General features: G+C 50.5%; 1 protein-coding gene and 1 non-coding gene across 5 annotated transcripts in view; both read right to left on the bottom strand.

Annotated features, from left to right (window-relative positions):
- The window catches only part of SPTBN4 (spectrin beta, non-erythrocytic 4), an 82,553-nt gene that overhangs the window by 28,440 nt on the left and 26,440 nt on the right, over positions 1-27,673 (bottom strand). The window contains exons 8-20 of one of the 4 annotated variants that reach the window (XM_053607283.1): positions 26,085-26,197; positions 25,808-25,995; positions 25,608-25,725; positions 25,191-25,349; positions 24,118-24,420; positions 23,269-23,419; positions 19,542-20,490; positions 17,879-18,016; positions 14,407-15,157; positions 12,175-12,377; positions 9,401-9,491; positions 5,919-6,065; positions 4,408-4,671 (exon numbers count right to left, since the gene is read on the bottom strand). In XM_053607283.1, the coding sequence (XP_053463258.1) occupies positions 4,408-4,671; positions 5,919-6,065; positions 9,401-9,491; positions 12,175-12,377; positions 14,407-15,157; positions 17,879-18,016; positions 19,542-20,490; positions 23,269-23,419; positions 24,118-24,420; positions 25,191-25,349; positions 25,608-25,725; positions 25,808-25,995; positions 26,085-26,197 (3,575 nt within the window). Of the gene's footprint in view, positions 1-4,407; positions 4,672-5,918; positions 6,066-7,074; positions 7,846-8,023; positions 8,121-9,400; positions 9,492-12,174; positions 12,378-14,406; positions 15,158-17,878; positions 18,017-19,541; positions 20,491-23,268; positions 23,420-24,117; positions 24,421-25,190; positions 25,350-25,607; positions 25,726-25,807; positions 25,996-26,084; positions 26,198-27,673 lie in introns of those variants that run through there. The other 3 variants (XM_053607284.1, XM_053607285.1, XM_053607286.1) reach the window with 3 other exon arrangements.
- Positions 26,900-27,033, bottom strand: LOC128598000 (U11 spliceosomal RNA). The gene has a single exon (XR_008383525.1). It is a non-coding gene; the product is annotated as a U11 spliceosomal RNA (small nuclear RNA).

Here is a 27,673-nt window from a genome sequence, read left to right on the forward strand (position 1 = left end):
GAAGCCTGCCTTTGGCACTCATTGCTGGGTGACCCCAGGCCAGTCCTTGTCTCTTCTAGGTCCCATCTCATAGTCTGCAGCACTTTGTTGAGACTGAACCCTGCCTGGGAAGAAAAGAGCCAACTCTACACTCTGGCTAAAGCAAGAGACTCCAAATCTCTCCTCTGAAACCTAAATGGCCAAAAAGAGGAACAAGGGTGTTTGAAGCTTGCCAGATATTTAAAAAATGCAAATACATGCACCACAGTGAGAGATCACTTCCCACCCATCAGACTGGGAAAACTGTAAAAGTCCAATGATACCAAGTATTCGCAAGGACGGGAGAAAGCAGGAACTCTCATTCTTGGCTGGGGAGAGGGCATTAATTGGCATAAGGACCTGGGCAAGAAATCTGGCAAGACCGAGTGAACTGAAGAGAGGTCTAACTTTTAATGCTATATGAATATTTCATATACAACCTCCCCAAATGCATTTTATTTTATTTTACTTTTGTTTTGTTTTCTTTTCTTTTTGAGACTCACTCTGATGCCCTGGGGAGAGTGCCCTGGCATTATCATAGCTCACAGCAACCTCAAACTCCTGAGCTCAAGTGATCCTCTTCTCTCAGCCTCCCGAGTAGCTGGGACTACAGGTGCCTGCCACAATGCCCAGCTCATTATTCTATTTTTAGTAGAGATGGGTTCTTGATCTTGCTGAGGCTGGTCTTGAACTCCTGAGCTCAAGCAATCCACCCACCTCAGCCTCCCAGAGTGCTAGGATTACAGGAATGAGCCACCTTGCCCAGACCCAAAATACACTTTTTTTTTTTTTTTTTGAGATAGAGTCTTACTTTATCACCCTTGGTAGAGTGCCATGGCTTCATAGCTCACAGCAACCTCAAATTCTTGGGCTCAAGCGATCCTCTGCCTCAGTTTTTCATTTTTAGTAGAAACAGGGTCTTGTGCTTGCTCAGGGTGGTCTCAAACTCGTGAGCTCAGGCAATCAACCCGACTCAGCCAAAATACATTTTTAAAAAAGCATGGAAGGCCAGGTGCAGTGGCTCATGCCTGTAATTCTAGCACTTTGGAAGACTGAGGTAGGAGGATGATTTGAAACCAGGAGTTATAGACCAGCCTGGGCAACTCAGTGAAACCCTGTCTCTACAGACAAACAAAAACAAAAAACCTTAGCTGGTCAAGTGGTATGCTCCTGTAGTTCTAGCTCCTGGAGAGGCTAAGGCAGGAGAATCACTTGACCCCCAAGAGTTTGAGGCTTTGGTGAGCTATGATCATGACACTGCAGTCCAGACTGGATAACAGACCAAGACTCTGTTTAAAAAAAATTGAGAGGGGGAAATGTCCAAAATGGCATATGAATAAAGACAAGTGAAATGACTTTAAATCATGTAAAAAAACATATCCAATGCAAAGGTAAAGAGATAACTAACCAAAGTAAAACTGAAGACCTGAGGCTCGGAGCCTGTAGCTCAGTGAGTAGGGCGCCGGCCACATACACCGAAGCTGGTGGGTTCGAGCCCAGCCCAGGCCTGCTAAAACATCAAAGACAACTGCAACCAGCCCCCCACCCCCCAAAAATAGGGTGGCGCCTGTGACTCAAGGAATAGGGTGCTGGCACCATATACCAGAGGTGGTGGGTTCAAACCCAGCCCCGGCCAAAAACTGAAAAAAAAAAAAAAATAGCTGGGCATTGTGGTGGGTGCCTGTAGTCCCAGCTACTTGGGAGGCTAAGGCAAGAGAATGACTTAAGCCCAAGAGTTTGAGGTTGCTGTGAGCTGTGTCACCACAGAACTCTACCAAGCGTGACATAGTGAGACTCTGTCTCAAAAAATAAATAAATAGGGTGGCGCCTGTGGCTCAAAGGAGTAGGGCGCCGGCCCCATATGCCGGAGGTGGCAGGTTCAAACCCAACCCCAGCCAAAAACTGCAAATAAATAAATAAACAAATACTGAATCTTAGGTTTGCTGGGTCAGCAATTTTGAAACTACTTATTGAATTACATCTCTTCAACTGTCCATATGAGGTCAGTACTATTATCATGCCCATTAAATGAAGAAGAAACGGAGGTACAGAGAGATAAGTCACTTCCCCAGGCTACCCAATTGGTAAGGCTCACAGCCACAGCTTTGGCCCAAGCAGGTGGCTCAAGCATCCGTGCGCTTGACTGAGATGCCTCCCACAGTGCTGCTTAGCATGTGCCTATCATCACATAGAGGGGGCATGTGAGGCTCAGTGAGCGACAACCCACTTGCCCAGCATCACACAGCTAGTGAGTAGCAGACCTAAGATTCAAAGCCAGCCCTGCCTGAGCCCTGAGTCTGTGCCTCCAGCCCCTATAATATGCTGCTTGGGAAAGATAAGTAATCATAGGAAGATAATTAACAATCTTGGCAATAGGTTCTGCTGTGCTGGATGTTTTCATTTGCCCCTCCTGACCCATGGTCCAAGCCTCTCCATCCTGCTCTGTGCCCCCGGGAATAACCTGTATAAACCGAATCAACCAGCTCCCCTGCCCTTTGGCTTCCAGGTGGGTTGGGCTTAAAACTGGGTATGTAATTTTCAGGGCCCTGCAAATTAAAACACAAGGTCCCTCATTCAAATATTAAGAATTTCAATGGCTGGGTGCGGTGACTCATGCCTGTAATCCTAGCACCCTGGGAAGCCAAGACAGGAAGATCACTTGAGCTCAGGAGTTCAAGACCAGCCTGAGCCAGAGCAAGACCCGATCTCTACTAAAAATAGAAAAACTAACCAGGCATTGTGGTGGGCACCTGTAGTCCCAGGTACCCTGAAGGCTCAGACAAGAGGATCACTCGAGCTCAGGAATTTGAGGTTGCTATGAGCTATGATGATACCAGGGTCCTCTACCCAGGGCATCAGAATGAGACTCTGTCTCAAAAAAAAAAAAAAAAAAAGAGAGAGAGAGAGAACAGTGCCAATCTTTTCACTACAATTTTTTTTGGTTTGGAAAATATAGTTATTCTTCATACAAGAATGCTATTTGGGCTAAGATGTGATGAATTTAATATTGTTGTAAAATGAATTAATAATTTAAACAGGTCTGAGTTTTAATTTTTAATATGATAAATATAAGTAGGTCTAATCTGCACAAACAAAAGCTCTTTGAGGATCTTGACAACTTTTAAGGGTATAAGCTGGTCCAGGAGACCAAGACTTTGAGAACTGCTGGTCTAGTTAAAGTAATAAGGTCTGGCGAAGTTGCTCACACTGAGGCAGGGAGGATCACCTGAGGCTGGGAGTTCAAGACCAGCCTGGGCAACATAACAACACCCATCTCTACAAAAACATTAAAAATGAAATTAAATAAATAGTTTTGACATGATTAGACATCACATTGAGATCTGTTTGGCCTTTGGTTTTCTCTCTTCCCCACCTAAATGTGAGCCCCATGAAGGTGGTGATTTTTCATCCATTTCACCCACTGCTATATTCCAACACCTAGAAATGTACCTAGCATGCAGGAGATACCCAATAAATATTTGAAGCAGAGGTGAATGAATAAATGCTAATCAGTGTCATTATACATTTATTATTTGTCTACTTTTCCCACTCTACACCAACCAAACCCTATTAACTACGCAGGAGGTGTATCAAAAAGAAGGGTGAAGAGTTGAGGAAACTGGAATTGAATCCAGGCTCTGCTACCTTGGGTGAGTAAATTCACCTCCTGGAGCTGCAGTTTCCCACAAGTCATGGTCAGGCACTGTTCCTGGCATGTAAAGGCAGGAGCCAGTACACCTTGGGAGGTGAGAAATGATGCCTATATCACCTCAGGTCATTGCATGTGCACTGTCACAGGCTGGGCATCAGCCAGCTCCAAACTGGCAGCAGACGTAAAGGAGACACTCTGTCTATTTTCTAAGAGCTCCCCATTTCATGAGAGAGATGCTGGCTAGCTGTGTGTGTCCTTGGGCCAGGCGCTTAACCTTCAGTGCCTCAGTTTCCCCATTGGTAAAATGGGGGCTATTGATAGTACTAATCTCCAAAGATTGCTGGGAAGAGTTATTGACCACTTGGCCCAGAGACAAGCAGAGAAGTGCTCAATGAATATCACTATTATTCCATGCAAAGCCATTCCCCTACCTCTGGGTCTTGGTTTCTCCATCCTGGAAACAGCATCAGGATCCTGCCTTCAGCATACTGGCTGCTCTGCAGCTCTAAATCTTTCCTTCTCCCTTTGTATTCCATAGCCTAGACATTGGTGGCTGCTACCAATAGTTACTACTATCTGGATTCCTTCAGTATTCCCTTTCTGTTCTTCCAGCCCTTTCCACACATTGGAAATAAATCCCTATATTAAGTCACCTCTCTTTGAAATACTTTGTGTGGGATCTTGATCTGACCCCACTGTGACGCAGGGAACCTCCATCAAGGCCAGGCAGTCCATACCTGTAGCTTCTTGAGTTGGCTGTTGACAGTGGCCAGGTCCCCTCCAGGGTCCACATCTTGCAGCTGGCTTTCCATGTGAAGGAGCTTCTTGTCCAGCTCAGCAAAGCTCTGCACTAGCTGGTCAGCCTTGCTGGCCTCAAAGAGCTGCCGTGCCTTGGCTTGGGTGGTGCTCTCCAGTTCTGCCCAGCACTGCCGGATCTCACCCAACTTCTTCCGCACAGAGGCTGCCAGCTCTGGCTTCTCCTGCATCAGTTGCTGGCCCTCCTGCTCCAGGCAGGTAGATGGCATGAAATGAGGAGGAGGGATAGATGGCGGGAGGGACAGATAAATATTGCAGGGCAATAAGACCCAAGCATAGATGTGGGGAGAGAGTCAGAGATGAGGAGTTGGAGATATACCAGGAGACAGAGATACAGGGGTAGACACAGAGATACCCCCGGAGTTGGAAGAAACCAAGGAAAAGAAACAAAAAGAGACAGACAGACAGACATAGGTAAGGAAGACAGACAGAAGGTGGGAGAGAAAGAGACAAAAACAGAAACATGGGAAGGAGACAGGGAAAGACAGTCACAGAATGATGGACACATAGACACACACACACATCAGAAACATGGGGACAGACCATAAGAAAGACAAGGAGAGAGAGTGACAGAGGCAGAGAGAGAATAAACTTCCATTAAACTTCAAACTCAAGAAGATTGGCTTTGCCACATGCCACAAGTTATGGGCCATGAATGGCCATTTAAGGGTTTATGGACAACCTGGGGCTCTCTGAGTCAGAAGAGTATCCAGGACTGCATGTTTAGGGGTTCAGCTAGAGTAAGAAGTTGTTCTGGGGTTGAGTTCTAGAACAAAAATCTGCCTGAGACCCTTTGAAATCTAGTTCTTTGGAGGCCCAGAGCTACATATATTGTATCACATATTAAAAGTAACAATATCATAGTAATTACAGCTCCTGGGTGCTTGGCCTTATGCTAAGCTCTTTATGTGCACAAGAGCCAAAGGAAGTAGTTATATTTATTATTTAATTAATTTTACGGAAGATCAAACTGAAGTTCAAAGAGGTTAACACAATCCCTCAAGGCCCCACAGATTATAACAGGCATAGATACAATTAGAACCCAGGGCTGTAAGAATCCAAAGTTCACTATAATTGTGGGCTTCCCAGGGCTGTCTCAGTCCATCTCCCTCACTTTCCACCTTAGGTACTCCAAATGGTATGGAAGGAAGCTTTGTAAAGGAGACTACAGGAAAGAGTGAAATGTTTAACAAATAGGAGGATATGGACCCCATTCAGATGCTGGCCACTTTACAGATGAGCAAACTGAGGATCAAAGAGGTTATATGAACCACTGAAAGCCACATAGCTAGGAACAGACATAGAGCTGCTTTGAACCAGTTCAGACGTGTGAGAGCAGCAGGATGGCAGCAGAGGGTGTAGGAAGTGAGTCATGGGCTCCCTAGAGACCTCCAGCACCTGGCATGGGCAGAGGGGCCTTCTGTATCCTCACCCTCTCTATCTTCTCCAGCCACTCCTTATTCTGAGCCAGCTCAGCCATGAATGCCTGGTGCCGGAGCCATCTCTTATGCAGCTTGTGGCTGTCTTCCCGAGTGCCATCCCGCGCCATCAGCATCTTCTCATGGATCCAGCCATCCAGCTGTGCAGGACAGGGTAGGAGGGCTCAACTGGTCACCCCAACCTGGCACAAGCCCTATCCCCTCCAGAAAGTCCCAGGTGCAGGGTCCTTAGGTTGAGGGGTGGGGAGAGGAGGAAGGTATGGAAAAACCTATGCAAGTGTGGCTTTTATGTTGAAGGGGCAGCTCAAGCTCTTTCCTAGGTAGAAAATGGATGAAAGGGTCCCCAAAATGCACAACCCTTTGGGTGGCCTTTCCTGACAACAGCCCTCCTCAACCCATCACAACATCCCCAGGCAAAGCTACTGGGCCAGACAGCCTCCTCCCTCCTGGGGCCAAATTTCTCCTCCCCCAAAACAAGCTCTCCAACCTTATGTAGTTAACCCTCAATTCATCCCTAGACCCACAGAAACACTTAGACCCTTCAATTCTGTCTTAACCACCCCCAACAAGAATCAGTTCAAGATCCTTGACCTATCCCTCAGAATATGGTATGAAGCCCCCATATTTAGCTCCAGTCTCCCCCAATATGCCCAGATCACCCAACTTATGACAAGTCTAAGTCCCTCCAAACCAGCCCTCCAGTCTGGAGTAGACATCCTCCACAGCTGAGATCCAGCACCCCAATGAGCCCACAGGCTCCCCAAATCCAGCCTTGGAACTCTAAGTCCACAATTCCCAAACCATGCCCAGTGCTAGTCTGCAATCAAAGTCAACCCCCAAATTCAAGCAACAAGGCTGCCCTTTGGCTCCCCAAACAAGTCTACCCCAAATATAGCCCCAGATTCCCCAAGGTGGATCATATTAAACCTCTCAAGCCAGCCAGCATCCCCTTACACCAATCCTAGTCCTCCCACAGAGGAACAAAACCAGCCATCCAAAATGCAAGCACCAGGCTGGCTTACTATCCTTCGCAGGACCAATCACAAGGCAGCTTTCTGAGCCTCCCCCCACAACCAGGGTAGGGGTGGAGGGGAGAACAAGACTTGTCGCCCAATCTAGAACCTCCCCACTCATGACCAAAGCTAGCACCTGGGACAGTTTGCTCCTCCCTCTTCTCCTCCCTATTTCCAGTCACAAGATCCTTCTCCTCCCTCCTGCAAAAAAGAAAAAAAAAAAAAACTGGACTCCAGCTATTGCCTCCGCGGTCCCGGGAGGCAATTGCAGTCATAGCCAAGGACAAATCCCAAGCCGGCCAAACCCCACCCCACATTCCCTGAGCATATGTTCCTCAAGGGTCCAGAAGAGCTTCATGCTCTTTCATACACACATACACTGGAGCTAAGTAAAATGCCAAATCCCCCAACTCAATACACAGGTTCTCCGGCAAGGAAAAGTCCACCGGCAATCACAGCCCAGAGTGAAAGCCTCTAAAAGAGACAGTACCCCGTCCTCCAGGTAAAGGCCACTCGACAGTGATTCCCTCCATCACTGAGGGCAAAGCCAGACTCCCCAACAACCAAGGAAAATCTCCTCAAAATCAGAGCCTTCCAGTCCCAAAGCAAATCCAAGATCCTCATTATCCAAGGCAGAGCCCTCCCAAAAGTGATCCAACTCCATCATCCAAGATTGACACATATCCCACAAGAAGCAAGGAAGAACAGCCCCCAAAGGCTGAGAATCCCCCAACCCAGGACAACCTCGATCCCCCATTACTCAGAGAAGAGCCCCCTAGAGTAGACGAGACTCCCTTAATCCCCAGGGCAAATTCAGACTACCCGAAGAGTAGCCTTAGAAGTCCCCCTCTTCGCTTCCCTCCCCTGGGGGCCGGCCCCAGTCCCGCCCGAGCCAGCACCGCGGACAGCTCCCGGCGCCCTCGCCCCTCCCCCAGGGCGGGGGTCCCGGCATCGGCCCGGCCCGCCCCCGCACCGCCCCCGCCCCTCCCTCCCGCGGCCCCGGCGGGCGAGCGCGCGCCCGAGCCCCTCCCCCGCCCACTCGGCGGTGGCGCGCAGCAGCCCCCTCGCGTGGGCGCCCCCGAGACCTGAAGCGGTTTTGGCGTTGGCGGGGAGTCCCTGCGGCGGGCAGGAAGGCGCTCGCCCCTCCACTGCGACGGCGGCGGCAGCAGCAGCGGCAGCTGAGGCTCCGGCGGCCGCGCGCCCCCTCCCTCGCCCCCGCGCCGCGGCAGCGCGCCCGCCCGCGCGCGCCCCCTGCCTGCCTCCATGCCCGCCTCCTTGCCGGGCCCCGGTTGTGGTGGAGGAGGAATCATCGCCCTTCCTAAAGCTCCGGGTGGTGGGGGGCTTCTGCTCCATCTCAGATGATTGCTACTGGTCCAGAACAATCTCACAGAGCACGGTGGAGATGTTCCAGGACCAAATCTAATGGGCGGGGGTGGGGGGGACGCTGAAACCTGGGCTACCTCAGCTATGAGAAGATGGGGAGTAGGGGCAGGGGACACTGGAAGGGCCTCCTGAACAATCTCTGCTGGGAAGAGATTGGGGTTCCTGACAACCATATGGGGTAGAGGATATGGGAGGGGGAACGGAAACATCTCTTATAATTCTTCAGTCCGGAACTATTTCTAGTGGGGACAAGGAGGAACAGGGGGTTCCTGGACCCATCTCTAATGGCTTGAGTCTTGGCCTACCTCAGTTATGGGGGGTGTATTTCATCCATGAGGATTCAGCACGGACAGTCAACCATCTTTAATTAGGAGTAAGGGACCTGGTTCTTGAACCATCTTTGATTGGAAGAAACTTTGATTGGGGGAAGGGAATGATCCTGGGTTACAACAGATGGAGGAGCTTGGGGCCAGAACTGTCTAGGGGTTAGGAAAATGTTTATTGGGCCATCTCTAATGTGGCCTGAGTCCAGAACAGTTTATATGGAATGCAAGGAGAGAAGGGGCAGTCAGCCAGTCTCCCTAATAAGGAGGAGGGGCTGGGGCCATCTCTGATTTGGGGAGATCCCTACTATGCGTAATCCCTGAGGGAGAGGAACTTGTTTCCTGGAGACCTTTAACCGGGAGAAGTCTTGGTTCAGCACCGTCTCTGACTGAAGGAACGCTTTTGGCCCTCTGGTCCACCCACGCCACCCTCTTCTCCACCCAGAGTCCAGCTCTGCCCCTCTTCGGAGTAGAGCGGTTTTCCCAAATCTCCAGAGGGTAAGGTGAGATCAGCGCGCGTCCCCGCGGGACCTGTAGGCGCGGACGCGCGCCGTTGCCAGTGGCTCCCGGGGCCCTCTCTCATTCCCCAGAGCAGGCGTGGGCGGGCAGGGACCTGTAGAGCATGCGCACTGAGACCGGGCCCCCGCGCGCCTCCTGGCGGCATAAAGTGAGCATCGCTTCGCGACCCACTTAGACGGTGCGTCCCCGCCCCCACCTCTGCCAGGGAACCGTCCCCAGCACAGTTGGAGGTCCTACCTCGTGGCAGTCTCGGAAAAAGTGCTGCAGCCCAAGTTGGTCGTGCAGTTTCTGCATCCACTGCTGGGCCCGTAGTTGATTTTCTTGGCTCCTGGAGATGGGAAGATAAGGGCTGGGGAGAGGCCCATGGGGTGGGAGAGAAGGAGATTCTGGTGGGAGGTAATGCTACCGGTACGACTGTGAGGGCATCGAGCACAGGAGGGGAGGGAATCCTGGGGCCTATGTAAGAGCGAGGAGAGACCAAGGTAGGAATGGGGGGAGAGGCAGTCTGGGAAAGGCAAAGAACCGTTAGTGAGGCAGAGCCAGGGACGGGGCTGGAGAGAGGCAAAGAGAGAAACAGACAGAGGAAGGGAAGGAGAGAGAGAGGGAGAGAGAAACAGATATCTGAAAAGAAAGAAATACAGACATTTCGAGAGAGAAAGACAGACAGACATAAGCACAGAGAGAAAAATAACAGAGAACTAAAGACAAAGAGATACAAGAGACAAAAAACCGAAAGAGAAGGTGAGACATCAGAGAGAAAGAGAAATGCAGACAGAGATAAATACCTAGAGAGAAAGAGAGATAAGCAGACACATACACACAGACGTAAGACCAGAGACTAGGTGGTAAACAGAGATCTCACAAGGGAATGACTGGCAGAGACTCAGAAAGGGAGAGAATAGGGAAAGATAAGGAAAGAGATGGAGTGGGGGGTGCAGGGGTGGAGCCAGAGAGACCAAAAGAGAACCAGAGAGCAGCAAAGGAAAGAGGAGGAGGCAGAGAGCAAGAAAGCCACAGAGAGAGTCAGGGAAGGGTCAGCCCAGAGAGGGACAAGCAGAGAAGTGGCGAGATACCACCAGGAAAAGAAACAGTCTGACAGACAGACACAGGGGGCCACAGAGCTGGGAGAGGAAACAGCACAAGGTGTGGGGACAGATGGCAGCAGAACCACAGGGAGGTGGGAGTGGGTGCTCTGGCAGGGAGAGTCAGGTCATTGACCAGAGTGAACTGGCCAGGCTGGACACAGGCCCTACCACCCCAAAGCCAGTTGGGACCACACCCCAGACCGCCTGACCTCCTGACCAAATTGCAGGGCAGAGTGCCCCGGAGGACAAGTGGAGAGGGCTGAGGCATCCCACACCGGCTTCCATTTGAGCTTGTCACTATCAGTCTTGCCTAGGGAGAGAAAATGAGACTCTTCCCAAGGTCTCCCTCAGAATCTTCATGACCTCCAGATCCTATACACTCCCCCCTGCCCCGACCCTTTCAAACTCTTCTCTCACTCTCCCTCCTCACTCGAGACAAACATATGGCCTCCTTGCTGTGCCTTGAACAAGCTTTAGGGCCTTGGCACTGGCTGATCCCTTTGCTTGGAATGCTTTTTCCCCCAGCGGCTACTAAAGGCTCCTCTTCGTGAAGTCCATCCTTACTACTCCCCAGCACTTTCTGGCTTTCTTTCCATCTTTGATTTTCTCCTTAGCAGTTAACATGATCTAACACATTGTATATGTTACTTATTTGTCTTGTCTGTCTCCCACTGGGATATCATTTCACTGAGGGCAGGGATTTTTATGTGGTTTGCTCATAGCTATATCCTCAATGTCCAGAAAAAGAGCCTGGCACAGAGTAGGTGCTCAGTATATTTGTGTTAAATGAATTAATGCAAGAGAGATATAGAGGCAGAGAGAAAGAAAGATGGGAGAAACAAAAGTAATGACAAAGGCAGATGACAGGGTTAGAAAGATGGAGAGGGAGAAAAAACAGAGGGCAGGAAACAGACACAGAAATGGATAGATAGAGGAAAAGTGATAGTGTGGGAGACAGTTTCAGAGAAAGAATCAGAGAAAACAGGAAGGGCCTGAGACAAGCAAGCACAGTAGTGCCTGCCTCCTGCTGGGACCCAGCTCAGGAGGCAGGAAATAGGAAATGCCTCTGAAACTGAGCTGAAATCAATTCCTCTCAGCCTTCACCAGCCAAGCTGTCAAGTGTCAGTCCTAGGGATGAGGAAAATCCCTGTCTCTGTGAGGGTGAGAAAACAAGGTTCAAATCCCAACTGTGCCACTTTCTGGCTGTGACCTTGGAGCAAATCTATGTCCTTCTCTGAGCTTCATGTACAAAATGCAGACAAGGACAGCACCTTGAATACAAATTCCAGGTGAGGTTCCAGGCAAGGTGAAGCACAGACCAAATGACTTGTTCTGAATCTCACAGGTTGGATGGTAGAGGCAGGAGTAAGACCCAAGTTCCCAGCTCTACCTGATTCTGGCTCCCTCATGGATGTAGAAAGACTCCCCCCCACCCCGACCCCATAGGACGGGAAACGTGTTTCTCTAGACAAGTAAATGACTATGAAGGTAGAGATACAGTACAGGGATTGGTCCATCTCACAGCTCACAGCAACCTCCAACTCCTGGGCTTAAGCGATTCTCTTGCCTCAGCTTCCCGAGTAGCTGGGACTACAGGCGCCCAGCACAACGCCCGGCTATTTTTGGTTGCAGTTTGGCCGGGGCGGGTTTGAACCCGCCACCCTCGGTATATGGGGCCGGCGCCTTACCGATTGAGCCACAGGCGCCACCCGGATTGGTCCATCTCAATCCCTCCTATCACAACCTTGTATTACCTTTTCACAAAATGCCATTTAAATCAAATCTAAAACAATATTGAATTGAATAGAAATCAGAAAAGGGCAGAGAGGCAGAAATCGTCATGGAAAGAAGCAGGACCCTGGCTTCCTGCCCCCCTCCCTTGTGCCCAGGACCCACACCCCGTGCCCTGGAGCCTGGGGGACCTACTTCTCCAGCAGCCGGGTTACAGCCTCCTGGGCCTGCTCCGCGTAGACATTGCCCTGCCTTAGCAGGCCCTCTGCAGCCTGCATGGCCACCTGCATCTTTTGCTGGTTCAGCTCCATGGTGGTGAGAAAATCCCGGTGCTGTTTCAACGCCTCTTCCACTGACTCCAATGTGCTTGGGAGCTCCACACCAGATAATGCCATCTCCTGAAAAGGGGCAGGGGTGGCCCATGGGTCAGCCTCACTCCATTTCAGGACCCAGGAGAGGCTGCCAGCCTGGCTTGCCACCCTCTCATCCCCCTCGTTAGCATCAAAAATTCCAGGCATGGTCCTACCACAAGGCCTTTGCCCATGCTGGCCCCTCCCCCTGCTAGTCTGTCCCTCTAGATACCCCCTCAGCTGGCTCCATCACTTTCTTCAGGTCTCTGACTACTTTGCCAAAAATATCAATTCCCACCCTAGCCATTTTCCTTATCTTGTCAAATTATTTCTCACACATATAACATGCATCAATCTACCCAACAATCTTATACAGAAGGTGCCAAAAAATGTATGCACATTTTAAGAAAGAAAAAAATTGTTTTCCATGTAGGGTGGTGCCTGTGGCTCAGTGAGTAGAGTGCTGGCCCCATATACTGAGGGTGGCAGGTTCAAACCCAGCCCCAGCCAAACTGCAACAAAATTTTTGTGGCAGGCGCCTATAGTCCCAGTTACTTGGGAGGCTGAGGCAAGAGAATCACCTAAACCCAGGAGTTGGAGGTTGCTATGAGCTGTGATGCCCCGGCAGTCTACCGAGGGTGATAAAGTGAGACTCTGTCTCTAAAAAAAAAAAAAAATTTTCCATATATACTGATAACAAAAGATGAATACAAAAGTCATATTGGGCAGCTCTCGTAATCACAGAAGTCAAACACGACTTGAGTACAAGTCCTTTCTTGCCTATAATCCTAGCACCCTGGGTGACAAAGTGAGACTCTGTCTCAAAAAAAAAAAAAAAAAAGAAAAGAAAAACAGGGTAGTGCCTGTGGCTCAAAGGAGTAGGGTACCGGCCCCATATACTGAAGGTGGCGGGTTCAAACCCAGCCCTGGCCAAAAACTGCAAAAAAACTAAAACAAAACAAAACAAACAACAACAACAAAAAATACCCCAAGTCCTTTCTAAACATGTATGTACATTTTTGGGCACCCTCTACATCTGCATTTACTTGTTTACTCACTTCTCCCCACATAATACAATGTCAGCCACATTAAGGGTGGGATTTTGTGTTTTGTTGTCTGAGGTGTGCTCAGCCCCCAAATAGTGCCTGGCCCAGAGGAGGCACTCAGTAAATATTTGGTTAACTGGGTACTTTGTGACCTCAAGGAAGTTCTTTCCCCTCTGGGGTTAGTTTTCTAACTGGTAAAATGGGTGGGTCAGAAAGGGTCTCTCAAGGCCACTTCAGCTCCATATTTCATAGTCTCCTGATTCAGGGGCTCTCCTTCCCCCCTCCCTGCTAATACCCAAATTGGTCAGTGTCCCCTAGATAACCAGCATAGGTGACCAGCCTTTCTGATATGATCCCCAAACGTTGGTGCCTACTCTTGGACAATCTAAAAACTGAGTGTTCCATCTTGCCAAAATTCTCAAACTTGGTTCTCCTCCCAGAACGATCTCCAAACTGGATCTGCTGTCCCTAGATAACCATTGCATTTGGTAGCTCAAGCCACAAACACAATTACCTTCTCCAGAGAATCTATCTATAAGTTGTCATCCCCAATAATGAAGATAATTTGCTAATTTAGGCACCCACAACCAAAAAATCCATCCTTACTTACCTCAATAACCTCCCAGACTGTTACCTATCTCCACAATATTAATCCTTTTTTATCCACCCCCAGGTCTTCTTTGAATCCCATTTAACCATCATCAACCTCATGCTCTTATTTCCTTCCAGATAATCCACAAACCCAGGAAGCCACTCCAATCAAATCCAAGTGCATTACTTACTTGGGATAGTCCGCAAACTGTCACACACGGAATTAGCTCCTACGTACTCACATGGAAGGATCCACAAACTCAAGTCATCCATTCCAAATACTCTCCCAACTCTCATCCACCTCAGATAAGCCGCAAACCCAATGGTCCCGGCAAATACCCGCCATGCACACATACACAAACACACAAAACACTTCCCTGTTCCTACAACCCCGGGTGGACCTTGGAGCCCCCCACACACCGCACACCCGCAGTGGACACCTGGTCATGCAGCACCGCGAGGGCCTGGCGTAGGTCGCGCAGGAAAAGCTGGTAGACGTGGGCCTGAACCAGAGCCTCCCTGCGCGCCTCCCACAAGCCGAGCAGTTTGTGCCAGCCAAGCTCCAGGTGCGGCAACCACTCGTCCAGCGCCAGGCCCGGGCCTAGGTCTGCGCCGTCGGCCGCCAGTAGCGCCTCGCTGGCCGCCACGATGCGTGTATAGTCCTCCTCGCGCTGGTCCACCTCCTCCTTGAGCGCAGCGTGTCGCGTCAACAGCGCGTCCGCCTCCTCTAGGCTGTTGGGCAGGGGCCCCTGGCTGCCACCTGCTGCTTCTTGGGCGCGCACGAGCCAGTCCAGGAAAGCGTCCAGGTCATGCAAGAAGCGCTGCAGACGCCCAGCCGCCGCCACCGCCTCGCCGCAGGCTTGAGCCGCGCCGGCTAGTGAGCCCCACTCGGCGCCCAGCTGCTCTGCGCCCTGGTGCAGCCGCGCCGCCTGCGCCGGGAAGCGCGCCCCCAGCAGAGATGCCTCCTCCAGAAGGGCAGCCTGCCGGGGTTCGAGAGCCTGCAGAGCGGCCTCTAAACCACTAAGGCGCCACTGTAGGGCACCGCCGGCGCGGGGTGCGCTCTCCACCGCCCGCCGCTTCTCGCGCACTTGGGCGCTCACCTCGGCCACCTCCAGCACGTGGTTCTCCACCAGCAGCACCGCGCTCACCTCCTCTTTGCGCTGTTCCACCAGCTCCACGATGCGGTTCCATCTGCCCGGGAGAAAGAGGCCGACTGGAAGAGGACGAGGGCTCCTCGTGGGAGGGGGACTGGGGTGGTGTCTACCCAGGGTAGAATCCCGTCCCCGACAGCCCAGAGTGTGACCTTGAAAAATCACTTTATCTTACTGAGCACCAGTCTGCCTGTGTAAAACGGAACCCCAGCCTGCATATTTGCTTAGAGCAGCGGTTCTCAATGTGTAATTTGAGCGAGGTCAAACTATCTGCACAATAACGCCAGGATGCTATTTTGCCTTCCACTCTCATGTCCCACGTGTTCAATGGAGTTTCCTAGAGACCGCATGACAAAGAATGAATGCAGAAGACAACTGAAGAGCCAAGCTATCTTCTCTCAAACCAGACATTAAAGAGATTTTTAAGAGTGCAAGAACAATACCACTCTTCTCACTACATTTTTTCTTTTTTTTTTGAGACGGAGTCTCACTTTGTCCCCTCAGTAGAGTGCTGTAGTGTCATAGCTCACAGCAACCTCAAACTCGGGCTCAAGCGATTCTCTTGCCTCAGCCTCCCAAGTAGCGGGGACTACAGGTGCCTGCCACAATGCCCAGCTATTTTTAGAGCTGGGGTCTCCCTCTCACTCAGGCAATTCATCCGGCTCAGCCTCCCAGAGTGCTAGGATTACCAGCGTGAGCCACCCTGCCAGGCCTTTTTTTTTTTTTTTTTTTTTTGAGACAGAGTCTCACTCTGTTGCCCAGACTAGAGTGCTGTGGTGTCAGCCTAGCTCACAGCCACCTCAAATTCTTGGGCTCAAGCAATCCTCCTGCTTCAGCATCCCAAGTAGCTGGGACTATAGGAATGCATTGTATTGGCTTATTATTATTATTATTTGCAGTTTTTGGCTGGGGCTGGGTTTGAACCCGCCACCTCCGGTATATGGGGCCAGCGCCCTACTCCTTTGAGCCACAGGTGCCGCCCTGGCTTATTATTTTTAAACAACTTTATGTTTTAAAATTTCTTATATTGGGTTCTAATATAGTGAATATTGGTAGATACAACTCACTAAAACAAGATCTTTGGAGTCCTCATAGGTTTTTTTAGTTTTTAATTTTTTTGAGAAAGAGTCTCACTCTGTCACCCTGGGTAGAGTGCTGTGGCATTATGGCTTACAGCAACCTCACACTCTTGGGCTCAAGAGATCCTCTTGCCTCAACCTCCCAAGTAGCTAGGACTACGGGCACCTGCCACAATGCCTGGCTAATTTTTCTGTTTTTAGTAGCAACTCCTGCCAAGGCTGGTCTTAAACTCCTGAGCTCAGGCAATCTGCCCTCCTCGACCTCCCAGAATGCTAGGATTACAGTTATGAGCCACAGTTCCTGGCCATCAATAGTTTTTTTAATAGTGCAAAGTTTCTGAGACCAGAGTGTGAGACTCTCTGGCTTACAACATCAGATAATAAGATGCTGTTGGGTCCAACAAATAGTTATTGAGTATCTACCATGAGCCACATGCTGAGAATATAGTGCTACAGAGGCAAACCTGTTTTATTTCATCATAAATTAATTTAAAAAATTCGATATGGCTCTGTGCCCTCGGGCAAGAGATGATATACCTCTGGGCCTTAGAACCCCCTCCTAGGCAGTGGGTGGTCCAGATTACAGGCACAGAAGTGGTGCCAAACTGCCTGGAGTCAGCTCCAAGCTGTTCAGCCTTTGAGCGAGTAACCCTCCCTGTGCCTCAGTTTCCCTGCAGGTAAAGTGGACACAATCAGAGCACAGTACCTACCTCACAGGGTGCTATAAGAGTCAAATGAGTTATGGTTTATGTCTTTATTTTTGACATAGGGTCTTGTTACGTTGCCAGGTTGGAGTGCAGTGGGCATGATCATAATAGCTCACTTGCAACCTCAAACACCTGAGCTCAAGTGATCCTCTTGCCTGAGCTTCCCAAGTAGCTGGGACTATAGGCACATGCCACCATACCTGGCTAATTTTTCTATTTTTTTCGTAGAACAAGGTCTCACTATGTTGGTCAGGCTGGATTTTTTTTTTTTTTTTTTGCAGAGACAGTCTCACTATGTTGCCCAGGCTGGGTTTGGATTCCTGGCCTAAAGCAATCCTCTTTCCTTGGCCTCCCAAAGTCCTGGGATTATAGGTGTGAGCCGTCATACCCAAAAGTTATGATTTATGATGTGCTTCAAGCAATATCTGTTTGCTACTATTATTGAGTGAGGACAATCTTTGGAAACATATCAAGCCCTTTCCTGCCTCAGGGCCTTTGCCTCAGCTGCGTTCCCTGCTTGGAATTCTCTGTACCCACTTTCCCCTCCCATACACACATGACTGGCTCGCCAGGAGAATGGCTTAAGCCCAGGAGTTTGAAGTTATAGTGAGCTATGGTCATGCTGCTACACTTTAGTCCAAGTGATGGAGCAAGACCCTATCTCAACAAATAAATAAATACATAAACAAATAAATGAATAAAGTAAAATCACCACCAAACCCTGGTTATGCTCTGCTAGGTCACTCTATTTCTTCTGTGAAGACTTACAACTTTCTAAATACGAGTCTTATCCTTTATTAGTTTATTTAACTGTCTCTCTGCCCCCTCTAGAATAGAAATATAACAAGAGAACACAGATATAATATAGATTTGGACTCTGAAATCAGAAAACATGCAGTTCAAGTTATGCTGTGGTCAGACTTGACTTGTTACCTTGGGCAAGTCATTTCCTTCACTGATCCTCAGTTTTCTTACCTGCTGTTGAGGTGGTCCTGGCAGGAGCGCACCTCATCTGAACTAGGGTGGCCTCCTTCCACCAGTTCCTGGACTGTGTGGTTCACATCCAGAACTCGGCCCATCAGACTGTTCATCTCCTGGTCCAGGCTCTCAAATCTACAAAGGAGGATGAAGGTGCTCAGAGACTTTGACTCTGGGGAGCTGGGTTTTTTTTTTTTTAGAGACAGAGTCTTACTTTGTCGCCCTTGGTAGAGTGCTGTGGCATCACAGCTCACAGCAACCTCCAGCTCTTGGGCTTAGGAGATTCTTTTGCCTCAGCCTCCCGAGTAGCTGGGACTATAGGCACCCACCACAACACTCAGCTATTTTTTTTTGTTGTTGTTGCAGTTTGGCTGGGGCTGTGTTCCAACCCACCACCCTACTCACTGAGCCACAGGCACCACCCGGGAGCTGGGATTTTTATGAAACTGCCTTCTCCTGGCTCTACTCCCCTAAATTCTCAGGCTCTCTTGCTGCCTCCTCCTCTTTCACCTGCTGCATACATGTTAGATTCCTCAGCACTCTGTCCTGGGCCTGCTGGTCTCACTCCCTCTCTGGGCAATCTTGCCCATCCCCATAGGCTGAGTCCTCACCCCTGACTTGATGGCTTCCACACATTAGTGTCCGTTCCTCAACCCCTTTCCTTCCAAAACTGTCTCCAACCTCAAGACCTTCCATATGCCTCCTTGGGCCCTCACCCTGACTAAAATTGCTCTCAGCATCTCCCTCTGGGTCCCATCTCAGGGACAACCCCAGGTCAGGGCCTTAGGCCTTGTTTTGGACAATTGCCCCAACCCATCAGTCCCCATGGCCTGTCCACTTGGCCTCCTGCCCTGGTCCAGTCCTGTTCCCTTCCATCTGAGTCCTGACTCCAGCCACTTCTCTGGGCTCTTAGCCACAACTCTTACCCGCCCCCATCCCATCCTCTGTTTTGAACGGGGCATGGTCCTTCCTTGTTTAAAACAACATTTGAAACAATTGGGTGAAGAGCAGGCCTGTGTTTCTATCAATACCCAGCACAAGACCTATAATGGTAAAAACCTGTTGAATGAATGAATGGATGAACCAGATCCTGGTGGAGAAGGGTGCAGAAGGAGAATAAACATTGTTCATCCACGAATTTGACTAGCGATCACTAAGTCAGCCAACAGATAATCTGTAATATGTCACAGGGTGGTAAGTCCTCTGAAGAACGGTAAAGCAGAATGAAGGAAAAGAAAATGACAAGGATCAGAGCTCTTTTATAACTAGGGAGGTTATTTTTGTGCAGTGGCAGTGGGAGTCCCAGGGGAGGAGCCAGGCTAAGATGCCCACGGAGGAGCTTCAATTGTTAATTTCAGGCCGTGTAAATATGAGCCTCAGTAATAATAGCGAATGCTCTGAGAGTGCACCCTGCATCCCCAGGCATCTAATTCTCCTGCACGTATTAATTCATTTACTATTCATCACACACCCAGGTAGGGGCTATTGTATGGATGAGCAAACTGAGGTTTATAGAGGTTGGGCAAATTGCGGAACTGTCACAAAACTGGTTAAGGATGAATAAGGGATTGGAACCCCTAGTTCTAGCTGCGCTAGCACGGGACCTGTTGACTCAACAAAGGCAAGACTGGGCGCAAGAGGAAGGGGCCCAAGAGCTCACCGATGCTGCACCACCTCGACGTCGTCCAGCGAATCGGGCACGCGCATGGAGAGCAGCCATTGCTCCTTCTCGCCGATCCACAGCTCGCAGGCGTGCACCTCGCCGAACATGCGGTATACAGCGAGGGCGTCCCGCAGCCACTGGCGTCTCAGAGAGGCCACCTCAGTCACCTCGGCAAATAACTGCTCAGCCTCCACCACACGCACCTGCAGCGCCACCACCAACGGCCCGGCCCCACTGGCACCTCCCAGTGTCGCCAGCTGGCGCCGGAGGCTGCCCACCGCACCGCGATGCGCCTCCACCTCCCCTGTGAGCGCGCGGTGCTGACGAGCCAGGCGACGGCTGGATGCTTCGTCGTGGCCGAAGTCGCCGGCGGCTGCCAGGCGGTAAGCGTCCCGAAGCCAGTCCAGGAGCCCGTCGAGGTCAGCGCCGAACTGGTGCAGCGCCCGCGCCTCCTGCAGCCGCCGCTCGCGCCGCGCCGCCGCCTCTTCCAGCCGCTGCCAGCGTCGCCGGGCGCTCGCCGCGCGCTCCGCCAGGCCGGCCAGGTGCACAGTCTCGGCGCCCAAGCCCACGGCGCCTCCGGCCGCAGCCAGCTCCTCACCGCGCCGCAGGGCCTGCTGAAGCAGCGCCCGCCGCCCGCCCAGCTCGCCCTGCAGGATCTTGTGCTGCGCCAATAGGCGCGCGGTGCTGGACAGGTCATGAGCTCCGCCCGCTGAGCCCACCGCTCCGGCTGCGCCCGCCGCGCCGCCGCCGCCCGCAGCCTCCAGGAGGCGCTCCTTGTCGCGGGCCCAGCTTTCAGCTTCCTCCAGCTCCTGCAGCAGCGCCCACAGGCTTCGCGAGGCCTCCAGCTCCGCGCGCCGCTGAGCCGCCTGCTCCTGCAGCTCCGCCAGACAGCCGTGTACATGGTTCACTCGGTTGCAGATGACCTGCGGGTCGCAGGGCTGGTAGCCTGGGCCGGCAGAAGAGGAGGGTTTCAGGTTGGACACCGGCCAGGGGACGCCCAAGAGAAGGGGCTACCTACCCTGTTCTTCAGGTGCCAGGTCATGAGTCCCCTCCTCCGGGCAGCCTTCCCTGACACCCCAAGACTCGGGCAAGCGCCTTCTCTGGACCCCCTTGGGCTTCTCTGTTCCCACTCCATAGACCTGACTACACTGCCTGTTCTGTCTCCTCGGCTAGACTCGAAATCAGTGAGGACAGGAACTGGGCTGTCTCTCAAAACTGGGCCAAATGAAACTTCAATGCTCTTAAGCCCTATTTCCAGGTCCTCTCTCTCATCGTCTGCTGCCCTAGCTATTAATCCCAGTGAGGACATGAACTCCCCCTTTTCCTCAAATATTTCACTTTCCTTCTGGATCTCTAGTTTGTGACTAAAGAACTGTGAAATTAATTTAATGGGTCACAGCCAGCATCTCTTCACTGGATGGGATATTTTATTTTAGTTTAGTTTAGTTTAGTTTTTGAGACAGAGCCTCAAGCTGTCCCCCTTGGGTAGAGTGCTATGGCATCATAGCTCACAGCAACCTCAAACTCCTGGGCTTAAGCGATTCTCTTGCCTCAGCCTCCCAAGTAGCTGGCACCACAGGCGCCTGCCACAACACTCAGCTATTTTTTGGTTGCAGCTGTCATTGTTGTTTGGCAGGCCAGAGCTGGATTCAAACCTGCTAGCTCTGGTGTATGTGCCTGGCACCTTAGCCTCTTGAGCCACAGGCGCAGAGCCCACTGGATAGGATAGAATGAATGGGAAAATAGATAGAATTCAACACACGAAGCAAGGGGGAGCAATTGTTTTATAAAACTTCTGTGTCTGGGGCGGCCCCTGTGGCTCAAAGGAGTAGGGCACCGGCCCTATATGCCAGAGGTGGTCGGTTCAAACCCCGCCCTGGCCAAAAACTGCAAATAAATAAATTAATTAATTAATTAAATAAAACAAAACTTTTGTGTCTGTGATGTGTGCACCTGTGTGCATGTGAACTCTAGGTCACGAGGTAAGTGGATTTCTTACTGGATCAAGTAAGTGTGAGAGACACTGCACTAGATCAGGATGTCCACACTGGGACCTGGAAGGAAACTTCAACATTTGCCATTTGCTCTTAGGTTGTGGCCCAAGCCCATGAGGGTGAGAAACTCCCCCACCAACCTGCAAACAGACTGGCTCTTCCTTTGCTAATAAATGCTCCAGGATTCCCAAGGGCTGTGGCATTAGATAAAACAGGGAAACATCAAAGTGAAGAGAGACAAACCAGCCTCAAAAAACCCTCTTATCATCTCTGTGGCCAGAGCCTCATTTTCCTCATCAATGAGGAAGATAAAAGTAGTCACTGCTCACAGCTAGCCAGAGTGCTCTGATGAGCATAAACAACCTCTCAGACCACCAGCATCAGACAAGGCCACTCTGTGACCACGATGGATAGGACAAAACCAAGCACACTCCATAATCATGCCTGAGTACAAAAAGGAGGTTACCATGCAAACTACAAAAATGACCACACATCCCCCTCATCCAGCTACAATGAATGATGGCTGCCATGTACTGCAACAGCCTCCCTCTGCTCCTCCCACTACCTAGATAAAAATGATGCCCCAGGTCCTGACAGCATCCAGGTCACAGGACAACACACTGTGCAGAATGATCCTCCAGACCACCTGACACAGCCCAAATCCTAAGGTAAGCCCCTCCTAATACTTTCTTACTAAGATGCTCAGGGGTCCCCACCATGTGCACAAAGAGACAACAAACTCAACTTGATTTGACCATGGGAAGATTCCTGGTGGTCTTTGGCATGACATCAATAAAATGGGAATCTTTTTTTATTTTATTTTTTTGTTTTTTTGCAGTTTTTGGCTGGGGCTGGGTTGGAACCCACCACCTCCAGCATATGGGGCCAGCGCCCCACTCCTTGAGCCACAAGCACCACCCTAAAATGGGAATCTTATTCGAGCCAGTCTTGGTGTTGCCTATCAGCATCTGTGTCCCTGTTTTGGGTAAAGACCTCACTCCTTTTTCTCAGTCTGTGTCTTTGGAGCAGGCTGACACCACTCCTGGCCCTGAGGTGGGCATTTCACATAGATGTGGCCAATTCTATCTCTGAGTGCCCTGGAGCCACACAACAGGGATGGAACTCACTGTAGCCAGGGCAAGCTTTCTTCAGACCTTTTGTGAAAACTCTTGGGAGCAAGTGACCTATCTCCTGCCAGAATATAAACATGAAGCTGAATGAGCCTTCATTTAAACCACAAGGAGAGGGACTGCCTGATAATGACCCCAACATAGAGACTAGAGATAGAGAGAGATGGAGGTTTAAAAGCACCTCGAACCATCCCTGGATCCAGCCATACCTGAAGCCGAACCCATTGTTTTAGTTACATAAGCTAATATATTCCCCTTTTCTCCTTAAGCCGATTCAATTGAGTTTCTATCACTTGCTGCTGAACAGGCCCTATCTATATATTACTTTATACAGGTATTTTATATTCACTGAGATTGGGCTGTGAAGGGCTTAGCACATAACAAGTTCTTAATGAACTTGAGCTCTTACTACAGAATCTCAAAGCAGGAAGAGGTCAATGGTCCAACCTGCCACTCATAGCACCAATTCCTCCTCCCTAGGATTTTGCTAAAGTAATACTGTCCTAGGCTCTGCTTAGATGTTTCCAAGGACAGGGAGCTTATCCTCTGCTAGCACTAGCTCTGGGAGTCTACACCCCTAGTCCTAGTCCCAATACTCACCCTGCAGCTGGGAGAAACGCAGAGCAGCAGCATTGAGTGCCTCTACCCTCTCACTCTGGGCTGCGATGTCCCCCTCCAGCAATCCATGTTTCTGCAACAGGTCATCTGCCTCCACCAGGTGCTGCCCACACTCCCGGGACAACAGCTGGGCCTGCAATGGGGACAGTGCTGAGCACAGCCTTGGCACTGCCTGGGGCCACTCACCTCTCCCCATCGTCTGCGCCAGCTCCTGCTGCTCTACACCCTCAGTCGGAGCTCTGACCTGTTTCGGTCCCCTGTCTCTGTCATGCTCTCTCTCTGCCTCTGTCTCTTTCTGAAGGCTTCCATCTCACATTGGATCTACATTTCTGGACTCTGTATCTGTCCTGGAACCTCCCTCTCCCTGTTTTCATCGCTTTCTTCTTCCACCTCTTTCTTGTCTACCCCTCTCTGTTTCCATATCTCTCTCTCTCTCTCTCTCTCTCTCTCTCTCTCTCCAATTCTACCCCTATCTCTTTCACTTTGAGTCTGCATCTCCCTCTTGGCTTTCATCTCCCTTGCCTCATCTCTCTCTGTACCTAGCTATTGAATTCCGGTAACGCGCTCTAATTCTTCCTCTCTCCCCATCCCCCCAAATTGATTCCATCTCCTTCTGTGCCCTTCTCTGTGGCCATATAGATTTCCATCTCCAACTTCGTATTTGCCTCTCCAACTCTTTCTCTCTCTGTGTTTCTCTCTCTCTCTCTTTCTCTTTATCTCTTTCTGGCTCTCCCCTTTCATCTCCAACTCTCTGTCAACTCCTTTGTGTCTAAATCTTTCTCTCCCCTCCTGGCACACCACCCCCATCCTTAGCCTTTCTCTGGCCCCCACCTGTATCTCCTCCATCCAGTCCACCATGTACACCATCTCCTGGAAGACTTTCTGCAGGGCCAGGTTCTGTTCAAGCCGTGTCCGCCGAGCACCCACCAGGCCAGTCAGTAAGGCCCACTGGCGCAAGACGCTGTCACGCTGGGCTGCCACCCGCCGAGCATCATAGTAGCCTTCAGCTGCCAATGCCTGAGCCAGCTCTGCAACACCCTGTACCCGCTCCTCATAGGCTGCAATGTCCGCCTCGATAGCTTCATGTTTCTTCATGGCTGCCTCCACTGCTGGCAGCTCATACCCAAAGTTGTCCTGGGGCAGTGCAGGCCAGACACTCACCCATGCTGCCTCAGCAGTCCACCTGTTACCTTGATCCTGTGTGACCCTGGAACTACCCCCCCATTATCCCGGAGACTGGCCCCACACTTCCCAGTTGCCCTGGAGACCAGGCCCATCCTTTTCAAGCATCCTGGAGACCAGCCTCACCCTCCCCTGTTACCCTGGTGACCAGTACCCTGGAGACCAACCCCATCCTCTTCTGTAACCCTGGAGACCAGTCTCACACTCCCTTGTTACTCTGGAGACAGTATCACCCTGGAGACCAGACCATCAGCCCACCCACCCTAGTTACCCTGGAGACAGTATCACCCTCCCCTGTTATATCTCCAGCCCCAAACTTGTTACCCAGGAAATAGGTCCTATCCTTCCATTGCCCTGAACGTTGTGCCCTATTCTGGAGACCAATTCCATCCTCCTGAGTTACCCTGGAAACTAGATACAATCTCCTTTGTCACTTGAGAGTTTAGCTAAACACTCCCCCTGTTTCTGAAGAGACTAATTCTGCCCTCTCTAGTAACTCTGGAGACTAGCCTTATCTCCCCTTATCCTGAAGATTAGGCCCACTCCCCTCACCTGCTACTCACTTAGGAGATCAGTTTTCCTTTTCCACTCTCATTTGTCACCTAGGAGACTAATCCAACCCTTCTCTGTTTCTTAGGAGATCAAGTCTCCCTCTCTCATCCCAGGGCTGTCAGCCCCATCCTCTTTCCCTTTCTCCCAGAGCCAAGCCCTACACCTTGTACCTGGGAGACAAGGCGCTGGTTCTCATTCAGCCAGCTCTCCCTCATAGCCACCTTGTGGTCAAACCTCTGGGCCAGTAGTTCCAGTTTCTCTTGCCGGATCAGCTCAGCCCGGAGGGCAGCCTCCCGCTCATGCTCTGCCTTCTCCAGCTGGCCCCATGCCTGGAGGAGACAGGAGGAGGCAGTCAGACTCTTAATAATTCCCCAAAGTTCAATGGCCCTGACTTCTCTGTCTGAGGTCACTCATAGCCCTTGCGGCACCTTTATGCAAATTGGAAAAAATGTTGCTTCCTTATGACACTTAACTGCTGGAAAACTGTCAAAATGGAATGTCCAGTCCTTGATGTCTACAATATGAATGGCTCCCTTGAGCAGTGAGCAACCTATGTAGCTACCTCTCCCCAACATCCCTAACCTTACCTTGTCGATATCCCAGATGCCACAACCCTCCCGAGGCACAAATAGGCGACGATTGCAGGCACGTAGTTTGCTTTGGATGCTGAAAAGCAGCACCTCCAGGTTCCCCTTCTCCTGAAACCTGAAGAAGCATGAGCTCAGGATCCCTGCATTCGTGCCTCCACCTCCCACCTCCCCCACCCCTATCCTGAGCTGGGCCTCACTTGACAGGCTTCTCCAGCGTGCAATAGGCTGTGAAAGCCTGAAGCTGCTGCTGCACCCCACTTAGTGAGTTGGCAAACTTCTGGTTGCTGATGAGGCCCACAGTGCGGTGGATCCAGGCCAGTAGCTCAGCTGCCAACTCCTCATAGCGCTCTATGATCTTTCCCACCTCCAACACCTGGTCCAGCACCTGACCCAGCAAAGGAGGGTGGGGTGAGCTTCATATGCCTGCAGGTGGACCCCAGGCTCCCACACACCCTAGCCTTTGGGTCCTCATACCTTCCCGATCCTCTTGCCCTCCACAGCCAGAGCCTTCATCTTGGAGAAATAGTGATAGAAAGAGACCACATAGGTAATGATGGACTTCTCATCTGGAGCCTCCATGTTCACATCTGGGAGCAAAAGACGAGTGAGGGAACGGGCTTTAAGGGACAGAGAGCCCACTCTTACTAGTTGTGTGAACTTGGGGAAGATAATTAACTTCTGTGTCCCTCAGTTTTTGTATGTGTCAAATAGCATCTATCTCATGAGATTAAATAGTGCCCAATACATGTAAATCACAATAGAGAAATTATCTCCTATAATTCCTTTTTTTTTTAGAGAGAGAGGGGGGTCTTGCTCTGTTGCTCAGACTAGAGTGTAGTGGCATCACCACAGCTCACTGCAACCTCATACTCCTAGGCCTACATGATCCTCCTGCCACAGCTTCCTAAAGTACTGGGACTATAGGTGTGAGCCACTGTGCCCAACCCATTTTTTTCTTTTTTCTTTTTCTTTCTTTCTTTTTTTTTTTTTTTTTTTGAGACAGAGCCTCAAGCTGTCACCCTGGGTAGAGTGCCGTGGCATCACAGCTCACAGCAACCTCCAACTCCTGGGCTCAAGCAACTCTCCTGCCTCCGCCTCCCAAGTGGCTGGGACTACAGGCACCTGCCACAATGCCTGGCTATTTTTTGGTTGCAACCATCATTGTTGTTTGGCGGGCCCGGGCTGGATTCAAACCCACCAGCTCAGGTGTATGTGGCTGGCGCCTTAGCTGCTTGAGCCACAGGTGCCAAGCCCCAACCTATTTCTTTTCTTTTTTTTTTTTTTTTTATTTGAGAGCTGGGACCAACAATCACTGGATACCCAGGTACTAAAAAATTATGCTTCTGAAATCTCTTGATGTTGATTCCACATGAAGAGCATTTGAGTTGCCCTACGTGTGCCACTCACGACAGAAGCCCTTTTTTCCCAACCTATTCCTTGAACACACAATTCTACCTTCCACCTCAGGGCCTTTGTACATGCTGTTCTCACTGTCTGGAACACTGTTCCCTCCACATGACTAACTCCCACTCATCCTTCAGGGCTCACCTCAACTTAAATTTCCTCCAACCAAGCTTCCATATTCATTCTATCTAGAGTTGGTTTCCTCCTGTTATTTTCTTCTCAGCATCTTATTATTTCCTTCCTAGAACATATCACACTTTATAATCAAATATTCACTAATGTGATTATGTCATGATCCAGAGTTTGAGTTCCATGAAGACAAGGACTATGCCTAACTTTCTTACCACTGTTCTTGGTAAGAACAGTAGGGGCTGGGGCGGTGCCTGTGACTTAGTGGGTAGGACGCCAGCCCCATAAACCAAGGGTGGCAGGCTCAAACATGGCCCCAGCCAAACTGCAAAACAAAAAAATAGCCGGGTGTTGTGGCAGGCACCTGTAGTCCCAGCTACTCAGGAGGCTGAGGCAAGAAAATCGCCTAAGGCCAGAAATTGAACGTTGCTGTGAGCTGTGATGCCACAGCACTCTACCAAGGGTGATAAAGTGAGACTCTGTCCCTTAAAAAAAAAAAAAAAAAGAAAGTAGGGGCCTACTAAAAATTT

The sequence above is a fragment of the Nycticebus coucang genome, chromosome 10 (assembly GCF_027406575.1).
Source record: "Nycticebus coucang isolate mNycCou1 chromosome 10, mNycCou1.pri, whole genome shotgun sequence".
Classification (NCBI taxonomy): Eukaryota; Metazoa; Chordata; class Mammalia; order Primates; family Lorisidae; genus Nycticebus; species Nycticebus coucang.